The following is a 25293-nucleotide window of genomic DNA, read 5'->3' as shown; positions in this document are numbered from 1 at the left end:
TTATGTCATGTGGACATGATGGATGGTCATCCTCAGGTGAAGGTGCAGAAGTGAATTCAAACATGTATATATAGCATTTAGTGTTATATAGGGCTGTACCTGACTAAGAGCTGTATACAGTTCTAGTTGTTCAATACGAAGCTCTTTTTTTTACAAGTTCTCCATTCAAACATTTCCATCTGTCTTCTTCCCGAGGGTTTAAAGCCATGTCTCAGAGGTCTTAGACTATATCATTTAACTGCAAATCAGAGAATTCAGAGAAAGAAGCTGATTAAAGTTAGCAGCAGTTCGGCTAACAGTCTGTAAGTCCCTGCAGAAGAACATAAGATAGACCCAGATTTCCAGTTTTCGGTGGTTCTAATAACCAGGTGTTTTTGTTTCAAACAAGGATCATCTGTGGAAAATTTAATTTTAATAAAAAATGTTGTTAACAATGAACCCATGAAGGAATCAAGCTGAACTCATGTTAGCAGTAGCATGAGCTCGCAGCCCTTCAAATGAACCAGCCTTCAAAAAAGCCGTCCACTGCTAATGAAAAAGATATCTCAGAAACTCCTCCAGTGAATTTCAAATACTTTAATTATAATTATACTTGGATAAATGGATGAACCAATAAAAGTGGTCAAAGGTCAAAGAGCTTTTTTAACATAACTACTCAACTCAAAGGTTTATCATGACATCATTTCCCACAAATTTCAATCACGATGAACTCATATTAGAGATTCTGATACCTAAAAGGTTAAAGGTGAACTTTACTGTGACATCATAAGGGCCTGGGTCCATTAACAGCATTTTTTTGCGCTGGCAGCACCCACAACCTTAATTTCGATTTCTGTTGCTAGGTTACAAACTCTCAGAACTCTCACTTCCCTTGGTCGTGACCGTTAAAGGGATAGTTCCGTTTGTTTGAAGTGGGTTGTATGAGGTACATATCAATAGTAAGTGTACTAGGTACAGTCGATCACAGTGAGCACGGCTCCTGTTAGGCCGGTCAGAGTTCCTACACAGAAGATAAGCTAAGCAGCGCTGCAGACAGGGTCAGGAGTACCACGTACTTTAGCCACTTAAAAGAGTCCTACATATAAACAAGCACATCAGTTTAAGTGTACTCTGAATTTTAGTTTTTTGTCATTGCTTCACATTGACGTCGGCCCTGACAACAGCCCTGTATACCTACACATGCAGCGCACGTTATCAGATCAGCTGTTTGTGTCAGCAGTTTGTAGAAGAGACCACATATGAAAGAAAATACAATATTATGGAAACAACGAACCAACTATCCCTTTATGTCTGTTTTCAATTGCTCTGTATGCTTCATAATCGCTCTATAATCGCTTTTATTCAAGATTTACTAGTAGGGCTGTTTAAAACTTCAATTAGTGAAGGTTTTCTTCTCTGAAACTCCTTCTGAAGCCTCAGTCATCAGCAGAACACCAGTCTGTCTGAAGGTGGAGAAGGAGAGATGTCCACCAAAAACAATAAATAAAGAAAAATAGTGCTAGCTAGCGTTAGCACATGAGGAGAGCATTCGATTTCAAAGGTTTATGAGTCAGGAAAATGTCCCCAAGGTTAAATCAGAGCAGCAGGTCTCCACAGAGCTGTCACTGACCTGTTTAAGATGCTCTTTCTCACCTCTGTGTGTGTTTTGTTTTCAGGCATGAACAACCGCGAGGTGCTGGAGCAGGTGGAGCGGGGCTACAGGATGCCGTGCCCCCAGGACTGCCCCATCTCGCTGCACGAGCTGATGCTGCAGTGCTGGAAGAAGGACGCTGAGGAGCGGCCTACCTTCGAGTACCTGCAGGCCTTCTTGGAGGATTACTTCACAGCCACCGAGCCTCAGTACCAGCCCGGGGACAACCTCTAAACCCCCCCCTCCCCTCGCTCCGTGTAGGCCTGGAGGCTGGGGCAGGACTGGCAGAATCAGCGCTGTTACACAAACTCTGGAGCCTTCCCAGCCCGGACTTTATTTTAAGGATCTGTACAGCTTCCTCAGCTCCACCACCGACCCCCTGAAACACAACCCTCAGTCTCTGACACGCCCCCCAGTGTCTGAACTCTGCTAATGCAATGATTAGGGAAGTGGAGGAGGTTGGATGGAGGATGGACGGAGTAAACTGGGGTTGTGATAATGCAAGAAATACCTGTATTCAATGTAAATAAGAAAGGCTTGTTTTAGTTTATTCGTTTGCTTCTGTTTCAGATTTTATTTTCTCCTGCACAAATAATAATAATGATGAAGATAAGAGTGATGAAGGCAGAGGAGAAGAACCACCAGGCACAGTGAACCTGTGTGTGTGTATTATACTGTCGCTCCTTTATTCTTTTACACAGTCAATTTATTTCTCACTTTCCATAATGTGTAAAAAAAAAATCATCCGCATATTTTTGCTTTTTCTTGACAACTTTGTCCATTTGTAGAATCCACGAGATTCACACGGCGGCCATTTTCCTCTGACCTCATGCTCAGGATGGGAAGCTTAAATTATAATGTACCGCTGTGTTCCAGATTGCTAAGTTTATAAACGCAGGAAATCTGACGAATCATTTCACCACTTCCTGATTGATCAGTGCATGGAAAGATAATCAGAGGCATCCGTCCATATTCAAAGCAACAAAATTGATAACCCATTAGCTACTGCTAAAAACACTGATTGAAAACATTTACACGTTTATGATAAATGATAAGATGCAATGGGAAAGGCGTAATTATTTCCAAAATGTTGCCACACTCATGTACTAGATCAGACAGTGACTTTAGTGAGGAAATGATTGAATGTCAGTGTTAGCTGATGTCTAATGGGGTGTTGACACAATGCATTTATGTATGAAGTCAGTGCAAAGACACAAATAAGATCAAAATCACACAAAATGTGCAACTTAGAAATAAAAGTACCTGTAACTCAGGCGATAATAAGGTGACGCTGTAGGTGAAAGACTGGCTTGAGATGGTCAAACAGAACTCCATTCATAAAGCACATATTTTAAAGAAGTTTGTATGTAGTCCCACAGACAGACCTGACCAAGCATGAACTTTTACTTTTTACTAATCTGCATCATGATGTCGTTATTTCAGCCTCCATCCATTATCTATACGGCTTATCCTGTTCAGGGTCGCAGTGGGCTGGAGCCTATCCCAGGGGTCATTGGGCGCGAGGCGGGGTTACACCCTGAACAAGTCACCAGTCAATCACAGGGCTGACACACAGAAACAGACAACCTTTCACACTCGCACTCACACCTATGGGCAATTTTAGAGTCACCAGTAAACCCAATCTCAGATCCCATCGGCTATAGTCTGAGACGATACATCCTCTGGGCACACCGGTGAACGTGCCGGGCGGTAAGCGATAAACGACTTCCTGTCAAGACTTCCTTTTCCACGTGCTGCATTGTTACAGAAGGAGAAACCGTTCTCTTGTGATTGACTTGTTTTTAACGGGTCTTACCTTTGCCCAAATTTCAACATCATGATGTCGGGGAAATCTGAACGCTGAACGGCTTTCGTGACACAGCGTCAAAGGAATTCATCTCAAGTTAAATGTTAGCTCTAGAACAGATTGTTAGCTGTTAGCATGCAGATGTCTGTTTATAGAGATTCATAAGAAGCTAAATCGTCATCAGATCACGCTGATGGGAGCCGGGATGGCATTACGGCAGGATGTCATTACGTTTTTCCTGCATACGCCGCAGCCTGCTCATGCGTGATTGGTCAATAATACTCGGACTACAAGCATGGGTCAAACAGAACACTTCCCGAAAATCCACAGGTTGACCCTGTGGTCACACATGCGTAACACAAACAAAAAAATGTGCTTAACTGCAGATCAGAAGTTCTCAAATATGTAGTTTTTCTTTGATATATGAGCTGATGTCCACCTTTATCTTGCTGACCAATCAGGAAGCTCTGATAGGATAACAATTAGTCAGATTAACTACTTTATAAATTGCAACACGTAGAACAGCAGTAGGTCATTATCCTTTTGATAACAGTATCAGTGACCTCAGAGGAAAGTGGCCGCCTGGTGAAAATGGTGAACTGATGAGGCTTCCTCAGACGAGCATGATGCAGTCCTCCATCACCTTCTTCTTCATTTCTGTTCTTCCCAAAGCTTCCTCAGAGTGCTCGCTGTTAGGTTGCTGCTTTATGGAACAGGGTTCTTTTACAGAGGTCACACATGCGTCACATTTTTGTACATTACAGCCGAGCGTGAGGATTTTCAACATATCCCTCTGCGCTTATAATTTGGAGAAAATCTGGGTGGAAATGTTTCTGTCTTTCAACCTGCGAGTTGTTTCTGTTCAGCAGGAAGTAAGAAAAGTTAATTTAAGAGAGAGTCCGTTTGTCTTATTTGAGCTGTCAGTCCAATGCCGCTCCTCGTCTGGAGTTGGATTGACAGTTTCCCTCGTCTCCCGCACGTCGAGTCTGCAGAGAGCCGACCTGCAGCTGAACCTGGACCTCCTCAGTTATTTCTGTTTTTATGTTTTACTGACATTTTCTTTTTACAGTTTGTTTTTATTTAACCCTTAAGTGATCTTTAAGAGTCAGTTGTTTGTTCACAGGAGGTTTGGGCCAATTCATGTTGCAGTTTAGAATAAAACTGAGGATCTGAGGGCTTATAAAGAAATCCACTCAGCTGAAAATGAAATGAACCCGGCCCTGCTCTGATCCTGATGCAGATGGTGTCGAGGCCCTCATTTTTCAGTTGTACAGCTAAATGGTTTTAAGTGTCGCTAACTTTCCTCCTTTATATCTTTTCATTTCCATTTTTTAACATAACCTGTTTTGTTATTTCAGTGATTTGGCGTTTGAGATTCAGAAAAGAACAATAAACATTTTACACTCTTTCCAAGACACTTCCTTTCCTAATGCCAGAGTTTGTGCTGAAACTGTGACATGCTTTTGGTTGAGTCAGTGTGTGTGTGTGTGTGTGTGTGTGTGTGTGTGCGTGTGTGTGTGTGTGTGTGTGTGTGTGTGTGTTGTGCAACAAACAAACAAAACAAGGAGCATGTGTCCTAATGAAGCAGCTCCCCTCTCACTGATGTTAGACAATAATGTCTTTCCAGGTGAGGGGGTTGAATATTTCTGCTTGCAACTGTATGTAACAACCATTCAAATGGACGGATGTTTGAAGCTATGTATTTTATTATGGTATTTAGACATGTATCAAAAACTCATCTTTACTTTAAACTCATTTTAACACGCAGGATTTACTTTGACCATGTGATTAATAGATACAAATGTGCCATACGCTTCCTCCGTGCCTCATACTTCATGAAAATGGGGGTGACTCCACTGCTGTCCATTTTAGTTGGTGTAAAATGCTCTTATTGGCTCATAGAAATCCAAACAAAAACGTTTGTGCATTTGGGTTGAGTTAGATTAGTGTATTTACAGTTTGTGGACATCCCGGAAAAGTGATGGCCATGAGAATGAACAGGGGATCTTAGTCTGTATGACTAATGGTGAAGGAAACAATTCTGAAGTAACCAGCTAACCAGCTATGACAAAAGCGGGAACCATGCTGAGAGAGTGAAGCCCCCACAGCTTTCCAAAGTCTTCAGTCACAAGGAACCAATGGGGATATTCTGTTTCTCATATGTCCCAACTATTTCCCCTCAGCGCTTTCTAACTTCCCTTCTCTGTGGCTGTCACCCAAAGCCCGTTGTTTCTTTTACTGAAGACACAAATAAACTTAAGAGATAAATTCACAAATATTAACTAAGTAATTTTCTAAACTAACAATTAGTTGCAGTTTTTAACAGACATTACTCAAACATATCGAGGCAATAGAAGCTTTTTGTCTTTGCCACCCAGGACTTTCATTCCCAGGAGCTTCTTTACCAGAGACTAAAAGGTTCCTCCAGCCCATTGTTGTTTGTGTTTCCACCGAGGTCTAAGGATCTGTGAAGATTTGCAAAACATGTTAAAAAGCCACACCTGTACTCCACCAATCAGAGATGCTCAGCTCTGCCAAGTAAAGCCCTGGAAGACCCTGTAAATTGTAATTTCTGATCACTCCTGCTGGGTTAGGGCTTTTAAATGTAGCACAAAGTTCATCAAGCATCATTTCAAGATGCTCAAAAAAGATACTTTTGGTATAATTTCACTGAGAAAATGATTCTGCTTAAGAATGTGTATGAATTTCAATAACCCAACCAGTACTGTGTTTTTCAAATAAGCCTGTTAATTCAGTTTCAGACCACTTAATTTCTCTCAGAAGGCAATTCAGTTTTACAGCCTGAAGTTGGGATAGTTTTTGCATTACATCTCTGTTACGGCCTCTGCAAAACACACATAACGGCTCTAGAGACGGAACACATAAAGGACGCCATGACCAGAGTTCAAAGTTAAACAATCATTTTATTTTAACCAAGTACCTCTAATTAGAAAGACAACCAAAGTGAACATGCAAAAGGGGTTGGAGATCCCGGCCAAAAGGAACAAAAGATGGGGAGGGAATGAGCCAGCCATGCAGTTGGCCGTCTCGAAAAACTAAACTACCGGAGAGCTGCGATCCAAACTAAAATAACAAAACCCAGCACGCTAACCCGTGCATGGGAAAAAGAGAAGGAAACCGGAACTGAGGAAAAAGAAAGATTTCTCTCAGAAGCCAGAGAGGGAGAGAGAGAGAGCAATAGAACGGGGCAGGAGAAACATGGAAAAACACCAACTACACCATGCCTACAATCGGTGCGTAATAAGGAGCATTCACAAACTGCCGGCACGTAACAATCTCTTTTAACAGTTACATTTTGTAGTCATGTTTAATGTTAACTTGTGCTCCCTTCTTACTCTGTGCCTGAGAGAAACATTGCCCATGGCGTCAGTAGTTGGCATGTAAACGAATGAAACAGCCCCCGCCGTGAACCTGCAGCCTTGATCATCTGTTATGAGTCACTTTTATGCTTCTTTGAGCTCTCTTTCTCCAAACGGACAAATATAAATCAGGAAAGTTTTCAGTGTTGGAGAAGCGGAGCGATGGACCACACAAGGTTCCTGTTGTCATTTTTCATGAGGTCATGACTGGGCTCAGCAGGCGGCGTTATGGCTACTTGGTATACAAGGCCACAGTAAAGGGAAATGGATCTTGATTGTCACGCTCTGTTACCCCTCTACCAATTTCCTGAGTCGTATTTCTCTCTAATATTGTTAGGAGGCAGTAACTCTGAGAGGCAGGTGACAGGGCCTGCTGGTGTGGAACATGATGCACCAAACATGACAGCAAGCAATACTGAAGTAGCTCATGCCTGTAATTAATTTCTATCCTTAATTTCCCTGTAGATAATTATCAGATGAATGACATACTTAGTACTGCAGTGAGCAGTGACCAGCAAACAGAACTGACAGTAATGACCTGTCCTGGGTCACCCTGTGTCTGTGGTGTCGTCTGAAGAACAATGTGCAGATTGGTCACTTTTTTAATTGTGAGAATTATTGAGGCTCCTCTAAGAACCACACTTTGTATTTTAACAGTTTTAATGTCACTTATTGTTGAGGCCAAAATCCCTCAACAATACAAACAAACTAACCTGTCAAGGTAGCGACAGACCAGGAACTCCCATGTTCTGCACGGTAGAATCAATGGTTTGGTCAATGGAGTCTGGTGGCTTTGAAGAGGCAGATTGTTATGGTTTCAAGAAAAGCCTCTTACTGTAACAAAAGGTCTATCTCAGTAGGGATCCTTTCATTAATGTTGTCAGACACTTAGAATAACAATATGAGCCTGTCAGTGGCAACAAGCTCTACTTACCAGCTAACCAACCTCATGGTTTACATTAGCAGCAGTGTCCGATCACACTTGAAGCTGTTTTTTGACCCTTACTGACTTCACTCCCTCCTTTCTTGATCGATGTACGTTGCTTTGGACAAAAGCGTCTGATAAATGAAATTGTAACACTGTAATTGTAACATTGCAGCCATACTAAGAATAAAGCTGGCACGCTCAACTCAAAACTACAAAAGGTTTATTGGTACCGACTCAAAGATAACACAGTAAGCACAAACGACGTCAATAGCTGAGCGTAAGTTCAACCAGGAAGACTGTTCCTACTCATTCATTCATTAGCATCATTCATTCACGTCACGTTCCCTCTCTCCCGCTCTGTCCTTCCTGTCTGGTGATCAGCTGATTATGGGCGTATACTATTTAAGTACTCAACCAACCAGATTCAGCCTCGACGTCTGTCGACCAATCACCTCTCTGCTGTCAAATTTTAAATCTGCTCTCCTCTCTTCCGCAGACAGTTTGGCGTTTCGGCTCGATCATTGCGACCCTCCTCCACCCCGTTCACCTCCAATCCATCTCATCAGTGTCCAAGTCCAGCTCCTCAGCTCATCCTGTGTTCACCATCATCATCACCACCAGTGTCTAGACTCCATGGGGGGGGGATCCTATCCTGCTCTCGGCCTCTCGACATCTTCAAGTACATGAAGACATCACGATGGAGTCTAATCGCCAAAGACTTTGCACATTTCATTCTTTCCAAACTTGTAAATAAATACTTGTTCAATCTTAATGAAGTCTCTCCTGATTGAAATGAATGCGTTTCAGCCCAAGGCTTTCTTCAGCGTTTCAACAAACAAAAAGTGGGTGTGACACCTTTTTAAACAATCAACGCTAGGTGGCTTGACAAACAATAATTAGGCAAAGAGAATGAAATGGCCAAAAATACAAATGCATATAAAAACATTGCAGCCATTACAGCCTGTTTTGTTCTTCCTGCTGAAGCAATCTACCGCTGCCGTTCAAAAACCTTTTGTTCCTATTAGTCATATACACACACTATAATGTAAAAATACAATCAAGGATTGAAAATATGACAATGTCCCTCCAATAACTCAATAGGTGGACTGACTGAGTTCAGAACAAAGGTTTTTATTTCTGTGAATTTTCTCGTGTTTTAATGAGATTTCAATCACATTTAGGCAGCCAGAGCTCTCATTCATCAACAAGGAGAGCACAGCTTCTTAAAGCGGCTGATTAATTCAGTGACAATGGTGATTCAGTGTAGTTAGTCAATGTACCCTTAAATGGTTTCTGTATGCTGGGGGATACAGTCATTTGACAGGCTGTGGGGGGAGGGGCATTAAGTGGGTTCACTTTATTTCATGAGAAACACTGAAGTGGGGATGGGTCAAGTACTCAGGTCATGTGACTTCATGCCAACATTCAAAAATATACTTATCATTTGTATCAAAATCCAAGATGGCAGCCTATGTGGACAAAGACACTGGCCATGTGGTGAGTGTTGTTACTTTTTCATGCTTATTATATTTGGGGGGATTTTGTTTGAGAAAATATAGTTTTCTAAGAAGTATATGTTCTTGTTGAAAAATAATGAATTACATTTTCACAACTTTGATAATTAGGCACTGAATGTCTGTATCCGGGTGGATACATTGCCCAGATAAGGATATAAAACAGGGATAATCACTCACAGAGTTTGTGAATTTACAAGTTTGTGTAAAATGACATACATTCTCATGTGTCAAAAGGCAAAGTGAGGCTTTCCATTGTCACTGGTCAAAATGCTCGCAACTGCTTCCTCAGCTTCCATTGCTGATGGGATATTGCTAATGTAGGGGCACCACAGGGAAGATGGTAGAAACAGGAATAAGATGTTTTGTTCATAAATGTTAATAACTCGTTGTTTATTCAAAGATTGGATTTGTTTCCAGCGTTCAAAGCATTGATGAACATGTTATTATCATTCAATTTTTTCACTTTTTTAAAACTTTGTATGCAAAACAAGAAAGAAAGTAGCTAATTAATTGTTCATAAAATGTTTTAAAAGTTGGCACATGAACTATTAAAAAAAGGGGGAAATGGTCAATTTATACCCTAAATGGACGATGTATCTCCATTTAGATACAGAGTGTAAATTGGAAAATAAAAATCATATTTTGAAAAAAATCATGAAATTGTGTCATGTTAGCCTAGATCAGTGGTTCTCAAACTTTTTCTGTCAAGCCCCCCCCTTGGGAGAAAGAAAAATGTCCAGGCCCCCCCAAAAAGGTCACAAATGGGTGAAGTTTAACTCTTTTTGAAAGAAAGTCAAGATCGTGACCGTTCTTTTCACTTTTCTCTGAGTAATTTGCTGTGCAAAAAAACCCAACTATTTCAATTGCTCCATCAGACTTTTTCAAATAGAAATATAATAACATGTGCAATAACTTTTTCAGCACAATAACAATAAAGTTCAATTAGTGCTTAAAAAAACTGTGTTTCCGCTACATACATTTTGCTGTGGCGGCCCTGAAACAGTGACAGGAGTCACAGGACATCAATCACACGTGAAGTCGTGGCAACCAAATAAACAACAGCGGGACCAGTTTACTCCTCACAGTGTTCTAACGGCAAAAGAGGGTCCAACATCCGACGCTCTCTATCCGCACACATCATATCACATCATATGCAGTTCTGTTACGCAATCTAATCTAAACAATCATATTGTGTATCTCCGTACGTCCCTACTGTAAATACATTGATTGTCGCTGTTTATAAAGCTTATTAAAAGGTGCAGATGTCATTTGGTAACGATCGATCGATCGTTTTGATTGCTACGTCATTAATAACGTCCCTCGTTCACACGCGCCTCACGTGCTGTTTTGCGAGAGAAAATATTTAACTTTTGTAACTTAATGAAACAGACTGCTGATGAGGGTAGTCAACAAAGCAGACAGAGAGACAGACAGATAGAGGGGGCGGGGCCAGCAGCTGTGCAGAGAGCAGAGGTACAGGTGTGTTGGGGGAGTGAAGCAAAGCAAAGTGATCAGATTAAATAAGATTGTGAATTAAATCTTAATACAGTGAAGAAAAGGGTACAGGGGCGCACCCCACAGTTTGAGAATCACTGGCCTAGATACATTAGAAAATAGCAATTAATTAATTTTCCAAAATATTTATATGTGCTTGCCCATTTAAGGGTTAAACCAATGACTGTATAAAGATGGACGACCCGTCTCCATCTACTCTCATTGTACGAAATTGAAGCCAAAATACCAGCTAAGCGGGCACTGCCATCTTGCACTGGTGATGTTTTTTTGGAGCTTGAGACTGCACAGTAGAGATCGATGGGTGAAGCCATCGTAACCTCTTCCACTAACCAAATCACACACTTAACTGAAAAAAAAAACGCATGTCGGAGCATGTCTGTAGTGTTAGTGTTAGTTACGTCTCCTCTCGCCGTTCCTCCTCTACTCTGCTACTCGGGAACAGAACGCTGCAGGAGCCCGATTTGTCAACAGAGCTGTCAATCATGAGGCCACACCCCCTTTTTATAGCATCAAATAGCTAATTAAAAGTAAACTTGTCAGAAAAATGAACACTTGGACATAACAACAAATGATGAAACACTAGGTGTTATTATGCAGAAGATGATATTTAGCGTTTTCGCAACCAATAATTCTGTTATTCAGCCATCCTGCCATATCCAGTTACAGTCCACAACACAAGGTACATTATTTGTCAAAATATAACTTTACTTCTGTTTTTCAGCTGATCAGGCACAACATATAATTATATATAGTAAACACTGCATGTTGAGTTTTTTATTTGTATATCAGTATGAGTTTTTTTGAGTTGGATTTTAAAGCCAAATAAACACCTATGGGCAATTTAGAGTCGCTAATTAACTAGAAACCGATAAACATGCCAACAGGTGAATAAGGGGAGTCCTGGCATTTATTTAGTATCACAAGCACTGATCTCCAGTGATAAGGAAGTGTTAGAGCCCGACTCTTAGACTTTGAGAAAACAGGAAACGCACAGGTACATAGGACATAAAATACATCTGTTTAACAGCAGAAATAACACCTTTATTATCAAACAGTTAGTAGGAAATAATATAATTTAAGTGATGAAATGATGCAATAAATATGTGTTGGATGTCACAGATTTTATTTCCTTTATTTTCACTAAAAATGACTTTACACATGTAGGTCACAATATAGGCTTGTATATTCATTCGACAAATACATGGCATGGTTGAAGTTTTTTTTTTTATTATTATTTTAAAACCAATTTAGAGGGTAATTTAGAGTCACCAATTAACCTAATGAGCATGTCTTTGGACTGTGGGAAGAAACCGGAGCACCCGGGGGAAACCCACGCAAACGCACGGGGAGAACATGCAAACTCCACACAGAAAGGCCCACTCCGTCCGAAACGGGATTCAAACTAGGAACCTTCTAGCTGTGAGGGGCCAGCGCTAACCACTACACCACCATGCAGCCCATCAAACATTAGATGTTGATGGTTGCTCCTACTTCTTAAAGATGGACCTGAAGGTCTTCCTGATCCTTTTGAGGGTGCGCCTGAACCAGCCGACCTTCTTAACTTTGGTCTCAGGCTGGATCTCCACTTCCTCAGTGGTCTTGTCCTCAGGTTCATCAGTCAGGGAGGAGGTCGTGTTCTGGGCCAGGTGAAGGATGTTGTCTGGTCCTTTTGTCTGAGACCAGGAGGGCGGCTGACTGTCCTCAGGTGCCTTCTCTTCAGTGGCCTTGTCCTGAGGTTCGTCAGTCTCCTCAGTGTCAGTCACATTGATTACCACATCAACACAGGAGGTCTGAGGGAGGCTGTCAGACAGGAAAGGATGCTGCAGAACCTCCTGGGGTTTGATGCGCCGCTCTGGGTCTAAATGCAGCATCCTTTTAATCAAGTCCAACAACAGACAGTGATCATTGTTCTGTCTGTTTACCTCCATCAGCTCCTCAAGATCATCAAGACTCTTGAGACAGAGGTATCTTGTGTCTACAGGTTGGAACCCTGAGTCACACTCAAACTCCTCTGGTGTCTTGAATCTCCAGCGCTGCGGGCCATCACTGTCTGGATGGAAATAATAATCTGTGTCCATCCCCTGGTCCAGCACATGGTCTGGTGGCTGGCCCTGAGTTGCTATGATGAAACTCAGCACGTCATAGTCCATGTTGCCAGGGTACAGAACGTATCCCACTGCCAGCTCTGCAGCCGCCAGGCCCAGAGACCACATATCAATGGCCTCATTAAAGGGAACGTGCAGCGACACTTCTGGTGCTCTGTACCAGATGGTCTGTACACAAGCACCAGGCTGACAAGCGTAGGTTGGATGCGCCAGGCCAAAGTCAATCAACTTGACTCTCAGTGGCTTCTTGTGGCGGTCAACAACCATTACGTTGTCTGTTTTGAAGTCTGCATGCACAATTCCCATAGAGCTCAGGTGGGAAAGGGCTGTGGTCATCTGATACAACACAGACCTCAGCTCTGTCATGGGGAGACACTGGTCCGGTTGTTCCTTGGTGTAGCTGTACAGGCTCTGATCCAGCAGCTCAAAGTTCAGGCAGATGTTAGCCTTATTGAAGAAGTAGCCATTCCACTTAACAATGTTGCAGGTCTCTAGATCCAGAGACCGCAGCTTCTTCAGGATGGCTATCTCCTGTCTGGCTTGGTGAAAAATATCAAGATCGTTTTTGTTGACCTTGATGGCCACACACTGGTCAGTTTCGATGTTGCGGCATTTTTTAACAACACCGAAACCGCCCTCCCCGAGGGAAGCCTCCACCTTGTAAAGGTGGCCAAGTATGCTGCCTTTGGCTATCTTGAGGTCTTCTGATCCCTGCATGTTGATAGGTGTGATTGTGTTTGTGTTTGTGAAATGTGTTTGTGTGTTGTCTAAATGTGAAAGACGTTTGATGGTTGCAGGTAGTTTGCTTGCAGTCAGGTAGAAGGTCTGATGTGCACTGAAAGATTCTCTGCATGCAGTCCTACTTATAAACTTTTGAATTCTATGACATCATCAGGTTCCTTTGATGGTGGCTTTGGCTTTAATGCTTCTAACATTCTAGAATGTGTGTGTGTGTGTGTGTGTGTGTGTGTGTGTGTGTGTGTGTGTGTGTGCGCGCGTGTGTGTGCGTGCAGGGGCCTATACTACGAGGCGAGTTCAACATACCCGGGGTAACTTCTACTGATCTGGCGTCACTTAACCTGACAAAGGAGATCACGCTAAGTGGTCCCACAATGCTGGTTATCCGCTTGATAAGTCAACCCAAGATTTTCTATTGGTGCTTCATATAAAAGGGGCGGAGTCTGCACCGTAAATCTGTCATCAGCTGATCAGTTTATTTTACAAACTCAGAGCAATCTATATTAGAATGACATGTTACACGTGTTTTAGAGCTGCAGCTGCTGAAGCAGGAAGGACAACCGGCAAAAAATCACTGTAAATGTGCAAATGAAGTCGTTATTACATTAGATCAATAAGTTACAGATGTGTTGTTGTTACCTTAATGACAGATTCAGACTTATTCTCTCAGCCTTAACTCCAGCCGTATCAAATGGACTTATGGAGCAAATAAATATTAAAGCACATTTTAAAGCAGGACAAATGCTTACTTTCATATCTCCTAAGTACAAAAGTACTTTAGGCGTCAGTGCTGTGATCAGTCTCTGTTGTAGATGTACATCAGTAAAGCACAATGAATATCTTTCATGAATATATTTAATAAAATCAGACGGTAAAGCAGAAGTGTTTTGCCACTCTCTCTCCCTCCTGCCTTTCATTAGTTGCCATGGCGATCTGCCCTGGTAAGAAGTGAACCACCTCGGAAGTACTGAAAACTCAGAGTTAACCTTGAAGTAGTTCACCCCCCATGTTTGAGCTGTATAATCCAGTATGTGAGGAGAGGGAAATTATAAAGTGATTCTGCAGCTATTTATTGCACTTTGATAAAGACTGAGAGCTCAAAGGGAACATATCCAGACTTTCACTTTCTTTATTACACAAAGAACTATGCTTTTGTAATCCCAGGATTCATTAGTTCTACTTTATACTGTATTTAAACAAGATACAAATTCTCCATGCATTTGTTAAAAGGGCTGGGCTTTTAATTCACTTTGAACATGTCAGATATAATGTTACATCACAGCTTAGGACAGTCCAGACTTTGTCCAGATTTTTTTAAATAGTAAGGCCACTGAATCACCGGCTGATATCAGCTATAAAATGTCCTTTTGGATGCTAAACCTTAAAAAGCTAGCAGAAGAATAACACAGGTGTGACTGATCACATCGACAGCTCTGTTTCATGGATGTACCAGTGAGGAGGGACAGTGTGACAGCGTGCACAACACGCTGAGACTGAAGCAGCTAAATGGAATTCAGCCCGTATTAATGTCCTGAATTACACCTGCGCCTCCTGACATCTCACACATACTCTGTGCCAACAAGCCCAGCCGGTCGTCAGTTTAATACCTGAGAGGTGTGAAGTGGCGGCTGCAGGTGAGGTGAGGCTCCTGCAGGGAAACAGAACAGGTGCCAAGTGGACACACCGCAGAACACAGTGGGTTTGACAAAGCATCCCCAAATCTAAATATAGACTGCCGTGGACGCAGCCTCGGGGTCTGAAAAGTGAAGCCAACACACAAGTGCCTAAAAACCTTCCTGTCTGTCAATAGACCATGGTCTAACTCCATAGTTTCAAGTGTTTAATAGCATGATATTCATTTGGTAAATAGTCTTGTGTCTTTGAGTTAGACAAAAACAGGCTTTAATGTGGGGAAACCTGGAGACCTGAAAAATGTCTCTTTCCTTATACAGTTATACGATCAGACACTTTAAAGTAATAATCTCAAAGATTTTCATGTAAATAAATGTCTGTTAAGTCACTATCTATCACCGAATGAGGTAACACAATGGTGATTGAGCGTATAGCCCACTGATGAAAGTATTTTGCACTGGGTGTCTGTGACGACTTTCACAGAATAAATCACAGGCTGCGCCCAGTTAGTGACGCGTTTTCCAGCAGTGGTTGGTCTGCCAGAGAGGGTAGTCGTGTTGCGAGTAAACAGTAATCTACTATGGCTGAACCATAGACTGTATAAAAAGATGGACGACATGACAGCTCCCTAAAAGTGAAGCCAAACCCTCTCTATCTCCCCCTGCTGCCTGGCTGCAGTATAGGTCATAAAGCCCGCCTCCTCCATGTTAACAGATGGGACATGAGTCAAACTATAAAATCAAAATACACGTCAAATACATTTTTCTCAAACATGGTTTCTGTCATTATAGTTAGTTCTTATCATGCTGATTTATGTCCAAGTGTTCATTTTTATTTAAGTTTATTTTTAATTAGTTTTTTAATTTGATGCTATAAAAATGATGATTGACAGCTCTGTTGACCAATACGGCTCCTGTAGGCAATCTGTTCTGGATTAGCAGAGCAGAGGACGATCCGCGAGAGGAGACGTAACAAAAACAATCACTACAGTCACTGAAGTTTCCATACCTGTGAACGTTAACCTCAGACCAACACAGAGAAGCTGTTCTGCTGTTAAACATGCCGGCGTGTGGGATCCTTGCTGTTTTTTGTGGTAAGTTAAGTGTGTGTTTTGGTTAGTGGAAGTGGTTACGGCGGTGCCACCTGGCGATCTCTACTGCACAGTCGCTGGCTCCAAATGATGTCACCATCACAAGATGGCAGCTCCTATCACGGGGCTATTTTGGCATCAATTTCGTACAATGAGAGCAGATGGAGACATGTCGTCCATCTATATATACAGTCATTGGGCTGAACAAACAAAGAAAAGATGGATGACTACAGATACAACTTCAAAAATAAGTGAAAATCCAAAGAAAAGGGAAACAAACTCGACGCTCAGATGAAGCAAATAGTCTAAAAAGCAAAGCGACCGTCAGCCAGGAAAATCAAGAGTTACAACCAGAGCCAACCGTGGACGTCACACATGCAACACTGTCTGGATATTTGGGTATCAGTGTGCTTCTGCAATTACCGTTTATCGCCATAGGTGTCGCCAAAGAGAACGAAACTGAGATCTTCAAGATTACCACTTTAAATCCTTTGGGTCTAAATCCTGTTTTTTATGAGTTTGATTATTATCCCCCAATAATATCACTGTTGCCATAAATTACAGATTCAGCATTAGCAGACAATTAGTGCTGATTCAGCGTTCACACTATTGTTATTAAGTGTTTGATAAATCCTCCTTCTTCTCCAACTCAACACTCTCCTCCAAGTATGACCTCTTCTGACCTCCAAAACAAGATGGCGACATCAAACCTGATTAACCCGCAGGCTTCAAAACAGTAGTCCACAAACCAAGTCCACTTTTTTTATAGTCTATGGTTCTAACTTCATCCCTCACACGCTTCCCACACAGCCAAACTTTGAAACACACAATGACATTAAAGTAGTCGAGAACAATGGACACAAACATTCCCCACATTCGCTGCATTATGTGTTAACATGCAAAAGCACCTACACAGACTTGGTTTGACCTGGGTTGCAGATCCAGTCAGAGGGCTCATCAGGCCTGTATCTGACAGTGCTGAGTGAGGAACAAAAACATTAAACAACTTTTCAAGGGATTTCTCTGTGTCAGAACAATGTTAGAATAAAATCATGATGTTTGCTGGAGTTTAGACACACCCGTCATCGTGATCGTTTGATGTAAGACGTTCTGAGCTTAAGTTAGTCATTCTTTCATCTTGGCTTTTAAGATTCTGAACAACTAATACAGCAGCAAACATGGAGGGATTGAATGTGTTGTGATTGCTTGTTTGAAGTGGTCGTTCGCCCCAGTGAACTGGTGCAAGTTTGAAGTTTGGCCTCACTACAGTCCTGCTAGCTCTTAATGCTAACCCAGCTAATGTAACAGCCCCAATAGCAGCACATAACAGAAACCACGGCACACACAGAGGTGGAGGACTGTGGCTCAGAGATAGAGTGGGTCGCCCTCTAATTGAAAGGTTAATTGTTCGATTCAAAGATACTGAACCCCAAATTTCAAACAGCCCAGGCCTAGCCCGCAGCGTGTGAGTAATTTGTCTAGCAATTTGTGCTTAATAAGTGTGTATGAAAGGGTGAATGTGACATGTAGACTCTGACCACTCAAGAGCCTTGAGTGGTCAGAAGACTAGAAAGGCCATATATGAGTGCAGGCCATTTAAATAAGAGCAGCTGTGGCTGAAAGCTGCTTCTGTTTCTGCTCCAATCTTTGTTTTTCTTCTTGTAAATTTCCACCAGGAGCATGATCTGAAATAATTTCAACAGGGATCTAGTCTGTAAGATACCAAGTCTTTGCAAACTCTTATAGTCTGTGACTAAAAAGTCTTTCAATTTGAGAGGGAGTCAGAGTCCTTTCATACTTCTCCACTGTATGGTATAAGTACTGTTTAGGTGTCCCAGAGGCCGACGTCAGAAAGTAAGCCCTCATGCTGCATATCACAGCATGCACACCTACATGCAGCGCTTCCATTAACATTGTTGTTCCCTCTGTGTCTGGGCTGGGGAGAGTTTTCCAAGCTGGTATTTTTCCAGTGTCAGCCTCTGTTTGTCCTCTGTTGTTTGATTGTTGGATCAATACTGGTTGGATGTGTAAAATGTTAATAACCCTCCTAACAAGGTTTACCCAGGTCGCTCAGTTTCCCATGCACCTCTGCAGCAGTCGACCACTCCCTCTTTGTTGTCATGACCTCAAAACTTATCATGCCACCTCTCACCTGTGGAAAATCCCACCATCTCTGCTGTCCTCCACCATCCTCTGACACACTGCTGTTACTCCTGTCCCCACCTTACATGGGGACCTTCTCACCTTATTAGAAAAGACCCAACATTACTCCACCATGAGCGGGAGTGCTTGTCACAGGGGCACACAGGCAGAAACCTCGAGCTGAGCTAGGCTCCGTCTGCCACGAGTGGCTGTGTCGAGACAAAGTAGTAACTATAGGAACATGAGCTGCTATCATAATATTCATGGTTTATTATAAAATATTCAATAATCATGAGCATTACCACATCTTAATCAGGATTTCAAACAGGACAGTTTTGGAGTCTTAAGACTTGCATGTTGGCTGTCGCCATCTTGATTTTCTGGAGCCAGAAGTGACCGCATGTGGAAGAAGAGCTGAAGAGGAGACAGGGGTTAGCAAGTCGTCCCTTACCCTGTGATACTTATTTGGCTGCTAATTTTGGCTAGTGGAAAACATGCTTGAAAGAAAATATTGAAACAAAACCCCTTTAGTAAAAGTGAGTGGTGCGTCAATCACAAGTATTATGTCTTTTACTCTGAATGTCAGCTCAGGTCAAGTCAAACTTTATTTGTATAGCACATTTAAAACAACCGCAGTTGGCCACATGCTGAACATGCTCAAAGGATACAAACGGGTTAAAAGAATACAAAGTACAAACAACAGATAAGAATTAAAGAAGAACAGTAGAAACAAGGTGTCAGACTCAACTCGAGTTGAACGCCAACGAGAAGAGGCGTGTCTTCAGCTGTGACTTAAAGGTTTCTAGGGTCTGAGCAGTTTTTACATGAACAGCTAAGTTGTTCCAGAGATTAGGGGCAGCCACCGCAAATGCTTTTCTATTTGTGTTTTTTGCAACTTATGGACACAATCTGTTCTTCTCCTGCAGTGAAGTGTAGCATCATAGTTTGCTCATGATTAAAGGTTTCACATTAAAGACCAGTTATGCAGACACCAGGAAAAATGGGAACGTCAATTATTAAATTAAGCTCATGGACCATTTTGCCTATTGTAACAAATATCTTTCAATGGTTTGTCTCTTGAAATCTTCCCAGTAGAAAACTGTTTCTTACCACATGTGGTTATTTAGTTGGACTTTTTTTCTATCTGTTAAGTGTGTGTTGAATGTGTCAGGTGATGCGACTTCCTCCTCCTGAAGCTTTATATGAGCAGCAGCTGCAGCCGTCTCACCCATCCCTCCTCTTATCACCCATACTCTCTTGTTCTTGTGGAGACATAAGCAGCTGCTTTGCACCCCTGTGGAAGGAGCTTGTTCTACGCAGCTCTATCAAAGACAGCAGAGAGGTCCTACAGACTCCAGGTATGTCTTTATGTTTCCATCCATTTTAACATTGACAGCTGATCTTTTCACCCAGCAGAGGGTGTTTAAAGTATATTGATGCATGTGAAAAGAACAAAAGGAAGAAGGAAATATTCTTGGTTTTCCTTCAAAGTAAGATAAAGTAAGTCTAAATAAAACAACCATGAAACAGAGAGCTTCAGGGATCTGTGTGTGATAACGATGACAGGAGATCTTTATGGACTGCTATGATGTAAAACCACACTGATATCTTCATGGCAGTAAGAGAAATAAACAAAAACCTACAGTGCTTCCTTCTCCTCCGTGACGCCCAGGTGAGAGCCACGATCCAAAATGGGCAAATCGTTTTTTAGCGTCTTGACTGAATCAAATCCTTGTGGCTTTTTCAACATCTAAGGACTTGTCTAATCTCTGGGCGAAATTTCTGAGCGATGACTCATCAGTTATGCAACAACATGGGCTAAACATTTTGGTGAAATCCAAACTGTAAGTAAGAATAGCAATAAGCTATATCAAAAGCTTTATTACTTAGTGTCTGTTATTTGTAATGGTTCTGTATAATTCTATTAATCCCTGATGTCACATTTAAATCATCAGGCTGGTAATCCACAGCATGTTAAACTCAGCGCCACTGTTTAAACATCTTAAATGTGTTGCACCTGAACATCTTAAAGCAGTAAAGCGCTCTCATCTGTCCCCTCACCACTATTTGCCCACTGAAGCCGCCTCTCCTCCACCTCTCTAATGGCTTTATTGCAGGTATTAGCATGTGAGCTGTCGCCTGGCGGTGAGCGAACCATGGAGGGAGCCAGCGTCACCGCCTTCGTCACCATTCAGAAGATCTACTACCCACTGCTTTGCATCATGGGTATTCCAGGTTGGTATCTCCTCATCTTGTTTGGTCTCGAACACGCTTGAGTGGGTTTTATTAGAACAGTTGGTGCCGATTCATGATCACACGCGTGTTTATGGGTTACTAATGACTTTATTATTGTTAATCACTCACTTTAGATCACTCTGTTCCCAGGTGGTAATCATCAATGCCATGTTCCCTGCACATTATGATCATACGAAGTCGATGTAGCCATCATTACTTCACCCACCTGTTGTAGACTATTGTTTCTTACCCGCTGGTTTGGCAGATTGACAGATTAACTCTTGTTAATCACAGATAGCCACGCCCTCATCCATACCCTGCTTATCCTCTGTTTTACTCAGAATGGCACCATACTTTTTAAAATGAACATCATGCTGTAATGAAGACCTGACACCATGCTTGAGACCGTAAACTCATAGGTCACAAATCAACTGAGAAGTGGGTTCATAGATTTATACAATTGGATATGTTTTTAGAAACCCACGAGGTCGCCCCCTGCTGGCCAGAGAAAGAATGCAGGTTTGAGGCTGCTCAGCATTGGATTCACTTTTGAAACCAAGCAGCTACATCCTCCTTTTATACAGTTTGTGATTATAACCTGAGGCCCTTAGAAGATCCAGGTCGACGACCATTTAGCAATAAATCCCAAGCAATACTGCAAGTCTGCAATGAGCCTACTGTTACATATCATATGTGTTAAAAGAATGTCTCGCAATGTGGGACATCCATTGGCTTTCAAACCCACACTCATATAAGAAGATGGGTAAAGTTTGTAAAGGGATGTGTAGCCTAGCTTAGGTCAAAGACTGGAGGCAGGGGAACTCAGTTAGCTTTACTGAAAGCAAGTAAAGAGTGAAAAAATAGACTTCTATAAAATGTAAACTCTGAGTTAGAAGTAATATTTTTTGCATTCAATAGTAGAACAAGAAACAAAAAATGACACTTGCTTTCAGAACGTGTTAGCGTTCTTGATCAACATCTGCTGGGTGCAGTGACACATACAGCGTCTCAGAAGTCCTGTCCCCATTGCGACAGATTTGCAGTCTTTTGTGATAAAACTTCCGGTGACTTGTGGGTAACTAGCTCACTGACATACGACGTAAACAGACAGTTGTTAGAAGACTTATTTTATTCAGAGCTTGGCTGGCTTCCTCCTGCTTGCAGTGTTTTAGCTAAGTTTGCTAAGCATTCTGGCAAACCTAAAGTGTCTTTTTCACATAAAAAAGTGTAATGCTGATTTATTTAACATTAAAATACTTTACGTTTGATTAATATTGTTCCTAAAATCATTAATTATTTCTCAGCTTATGTGTGAGTGTTTAATCATACACACCAAAATCAGACAAACCCACAGAGAGTGATCACCCATCTCTGTTGTTCCTCTCGGCACTAAGCTCGTTTTAATATGTTTTAGCTTATTGTTTGACTTTCAGGCCAATAAAATACACTCTAAGAAAACTTTAACTAGCTTCACTAGCAGCATCAGATGTTTACAGTAAAACTCTGTCTATACTACCTGCCCAGCAACAATCGGCAGACATGAATGTGAACAGGCTTCTAGCAAGAGATCAGTCATTTTGTCCGTTCTGGATTGGTCTCCACCAACTCAGAACAGGAAAACAAACTAACATTTATAAGTTGACTTTTAACACAACTGCAGATGACTACTGATGTTTATCACCTGGATGTTTATAAGGTGATACTGCTTCTTCTGCTGCAGCCAAATAAATAATTGCATTCACAAACCAAGGGGGGGAAATGTTGTTTATCCATCCCAACCTTCTGTCTGTGTTTCTGTCTTCCAGCCAACCTCTTCACTTTCTACATGATCTGCTTCCGCAAATGTGGGATGTCCGATGCTGCGATCGTGTACCTGAGTTGTCTGGCCATTGTTGACACCTTCTACCTGGTGTGGGTGATCCTCATTGACCTGACCCTCACCTTCTGGCTACTGCAGCCCTTCTGGCACTCCCACCCCATGTGTGGCATCCTGGGCTTCCTGCAGTATGGATCGCTCTATAGCTCCTCCTGGATCGTGGTGGTGTTTACCATTGAGCGCTACCTGGTCCTGCGCAGCACAGCGGCCAAGCAGCACTTCTCCCAGGCCCGGGTCACCAGACTGAACTGTGTGGCTATCGTCTTGTTGTCACACCTTGTCTCAGTGCCGCTGGGTTGGATCAATGTTGTCTCACCTGTGAACATTACTGTGGATGGGGTGAATATGACGCTGCCCAGGTGTCATTACCGTGATCAGGGCTACACTACTATCATTGTGTGGATAACCACCTTCCTCTCAGGGGGAGTACCAATAGCACTGGTCATCATCTTTAACTACCTCATCGGGTACCATCTGTGCCGCGCAAGCAACCTCTTCACGAAGGAGGAGCGTAGGGTCATGCATGGGAGGAGCACCAGGGGCATGTTGAGGAGGACCATCCTGCTATTGGGAACTGTCTCCGTGGCCTTCGTGGTGCTCAGCCTGCCCCGCTTTGTCACATACTGCATCCTGAGGACCAAGTACAACACCGACAACTTCGACAGGAACAACTACGGAATCCCCATCAACGTGGCTGGAGACTTGGCCAACATGCTGCAGAACCTTAACTCCACCACCAACTTCCTGCTCTACTGCATGGTCAGCCGGCGCTTCCGGCGGGAGCTGGTCCAGGTGGTGACTTGTAAGGAGAAGGCACGTGAGCTGGGCTCTGTCCTAACCCACACCACCATGAAAGTCTTCTCTGTTGTAGATCATAAGACAATACTGTCCAGCGACACCCGCCCAGTAGTGCTAACCAACCTCAAACAGACAGAATAGAAAGGAGCTGGAAGAAAGGACGTGGATCAGACTTTCAAAATAAAAATTCTTGACTTTTTGGCTAAGGCCAATTTACTAGCTTTTTTTGGTTGTCAATCACATGTAGGGCACAACTAGGTTGCACCTGTGTTGATCTGGGACACCCAAATGGGGCCAAGCTATTTGGTAGATGAAGGGCGCTTGATGGTCTGCATACCGGAACCATATTGGTAGAATGTAGCCCACTTGGGACCCCACCTGTGCCCTTGTTCGCAGTCTGAGTGGTATTCCATTTCCAGCCCTTGTACATTCTTCTATGAGGCCCACATGGGCCCCAACACTAACACAAACTCTGGACCCATGCTCAGCTGAAGCTGGGTACATACTTAACTCATATAATAACAAAAAAACCATCACCATGATAATCACAAACCGTGCCGTGGAAAAAGCAGGAAGTGGACCTTGAGAGACCTTGTTAAGATTTGTTTTCGGTACACTTCAATGTTCTTTAGAAATCTAGCTGCATGGTTTGGTGTCCCAGCAGGTTTCCTAGAATGTGATGCAGTGTCCAACACTGCTGGTGCATATCTTAACATGTGATTGAAGGAATAGCACAAACATGTGGCACAGACATTTTGTACCAACATCCATGATCCACCAATGACTCCATAAAAGAACTTAGCCAACGCGACAGTACCCATTCGTTTGTGGATCATTATTTTGAAGGCTGTCGCAATCTTGGTTTCTTAGGAAAGGGGTGATCATATTTGAACCATAGGGGGCATTGTATAAACGCATCACCTGTTAATCACAGGTAGCCCCACTCTGAAGCACACACTGCTTAATCACGTATTTGACTCTAAACGGGGCCATGATTTACCAAATGAATATCGTGCTGTATTGAAGAAGACTTGAAACTAGCGACTGAGACAATAAACTTATTAGAAAAAAGGTTCACTGAGTAAATACTTTTTTTTTTCTGTTCGACTTGCATACAATTGTACCTGTAAAGAGATCCCTTCCCTTATGTTTTAGCTCCATCATTAGGTTAAAATGTGTATGGGTGTATGTTAGTACACTTTAATTTACTTTAAACTTGCCTGGATAAAAGTATAAACTCATTGCTGACCTTGTTTGCTGTTGAGGAAAATACAATATTGCACTGTGTGGCGCTGCAGCATCCAGGTCTTAATTATAAATCCGTGATTATAACATTAGCATTCAGTTGGAAGCACTGCTTTCCCTGACAACAAACTCACATACTCTTGACTCATCGTGTTAATCACACAACACAAATTTAAGATGTATGTAATAATTTATCAGTGTGTATGGACTCTTGTAACAAAGACTGTGATCAAATGAAAGTTTAAAAGGCCATAAGAAGTTATTATCTAGTGTTTTTCTGTGTCATGTCTGGTTGTAATTGGAGACCAACTGGACGTGCTCTCTAGCCTTGAAAAGTTTCTGCTCTTTGAACACTTCTTCATGACATTCAATCGTGTAGCCGGTTAGCACCAAATCAAATATAAATGCTTGCTGCAAATTATACTCTAGTAAATGTGAAGTCAAATGTATAATATTTGATATTTATATTGGGAAGTCTGATATATTTAAATCTGAGCCCTACTTTTACATAATTTGGGTCTTAAGACACCGAAGGATGGATTAAAGTTTTAGAAAAGCTCCAGTAGATTTCTTCAGACAGGAGCTGCAAGATGGCTTGAGATCTTAATTAATCTTTCAGGTGAAATGTGTCTGATCAAAATATGTCCACTAAAAG

At 42.1% G+C, this 25293-nt stretch overlaps 3 protein-coding genes across 5 annotated transcripts in view; 2 read left to right on the top strand and 1 right to left on the bottom strand.

Moving 5' to 3' along the window:
- The window catches only part of fynb (FYN proto-oncogene, Src family tyrosine kinase b), an 87135-nt gene extending 82290 nt beyond the window's left edge, over nucleotides 1-4845 (top strand). For all 3 annotated transcript variants that reach the window (XM_069657477.1, XM_069657476.1, XM_069657478.1), the window contains one exon: nucleotides 1656-4845. In XM_069657477.1, coding sequence (XP_069513578.1) covers nucleotides 1656-1864 — 209 coding nt within the window. In that variant the 3' untranslated portion in view covers nucleotides 1865-4845. The remainder of the gene's footprint in view (nucleotides 1-1655) is intronic.
- Nucleotides 4846-12264: 7419 nt separating this feature from the next.
- LOC138585258 (homeodomain-interacting protein kinase 2-like) lies at nucleotides 12265-13599 on the bottom strand. The gene has a single exon (XM_069657547.1). The coding sequence runs from the start codon at nucleotides 13597-13599 to the stop codon at nucleotides 12265-12267; it is 1335 nt and encodes a 444-aa protein (XP_069513648.1).
- A 7041-nt stretch (nucleotides 13600-20640) lies between these two features.
- Nucleotides 20641-23534, top strand: LOC138610836 (probable G-protein coupled receptor 139). Its single transcript, XM_069683683.1, has 2 exons — nucleotides 20641-20719; nucleotides 22525-23534. Exons 1-2 carry the CDS (start codon nucleotides 20641-20643, stop codon nucleotides 23532-23534), a joined length of 1089 nt encoding a protein of 362 aa, XP_069539784.1.
- The last annotated feature ends 1759 nt before the right edge of the window (nucleotides 23535-25293 follow it).

The sequence above is a fragment of the Semicossyphus pulcher genome, unplaced genomic scaffold (assembly GCF_022749685.1).
Source record: "Semicossyphus pulcher isolate SPU_LCO1_2020_fin unplaced genomic scaffold, fSemPul1.0.p SCAF_11, whole genome shotgun sequence".
Taxonomy (NCBI): domain Eukaryota; kingdom Metazoa; phylum Chordata; class Actinopteri; order Labriformes; family Labridae; genus Semicossyphus; species Semicossyphus pulcher.
Note: the sequence above shows the minus strand (reverse complement) of the source record. Positions and strands in the feature narration are given on the sequence as shown.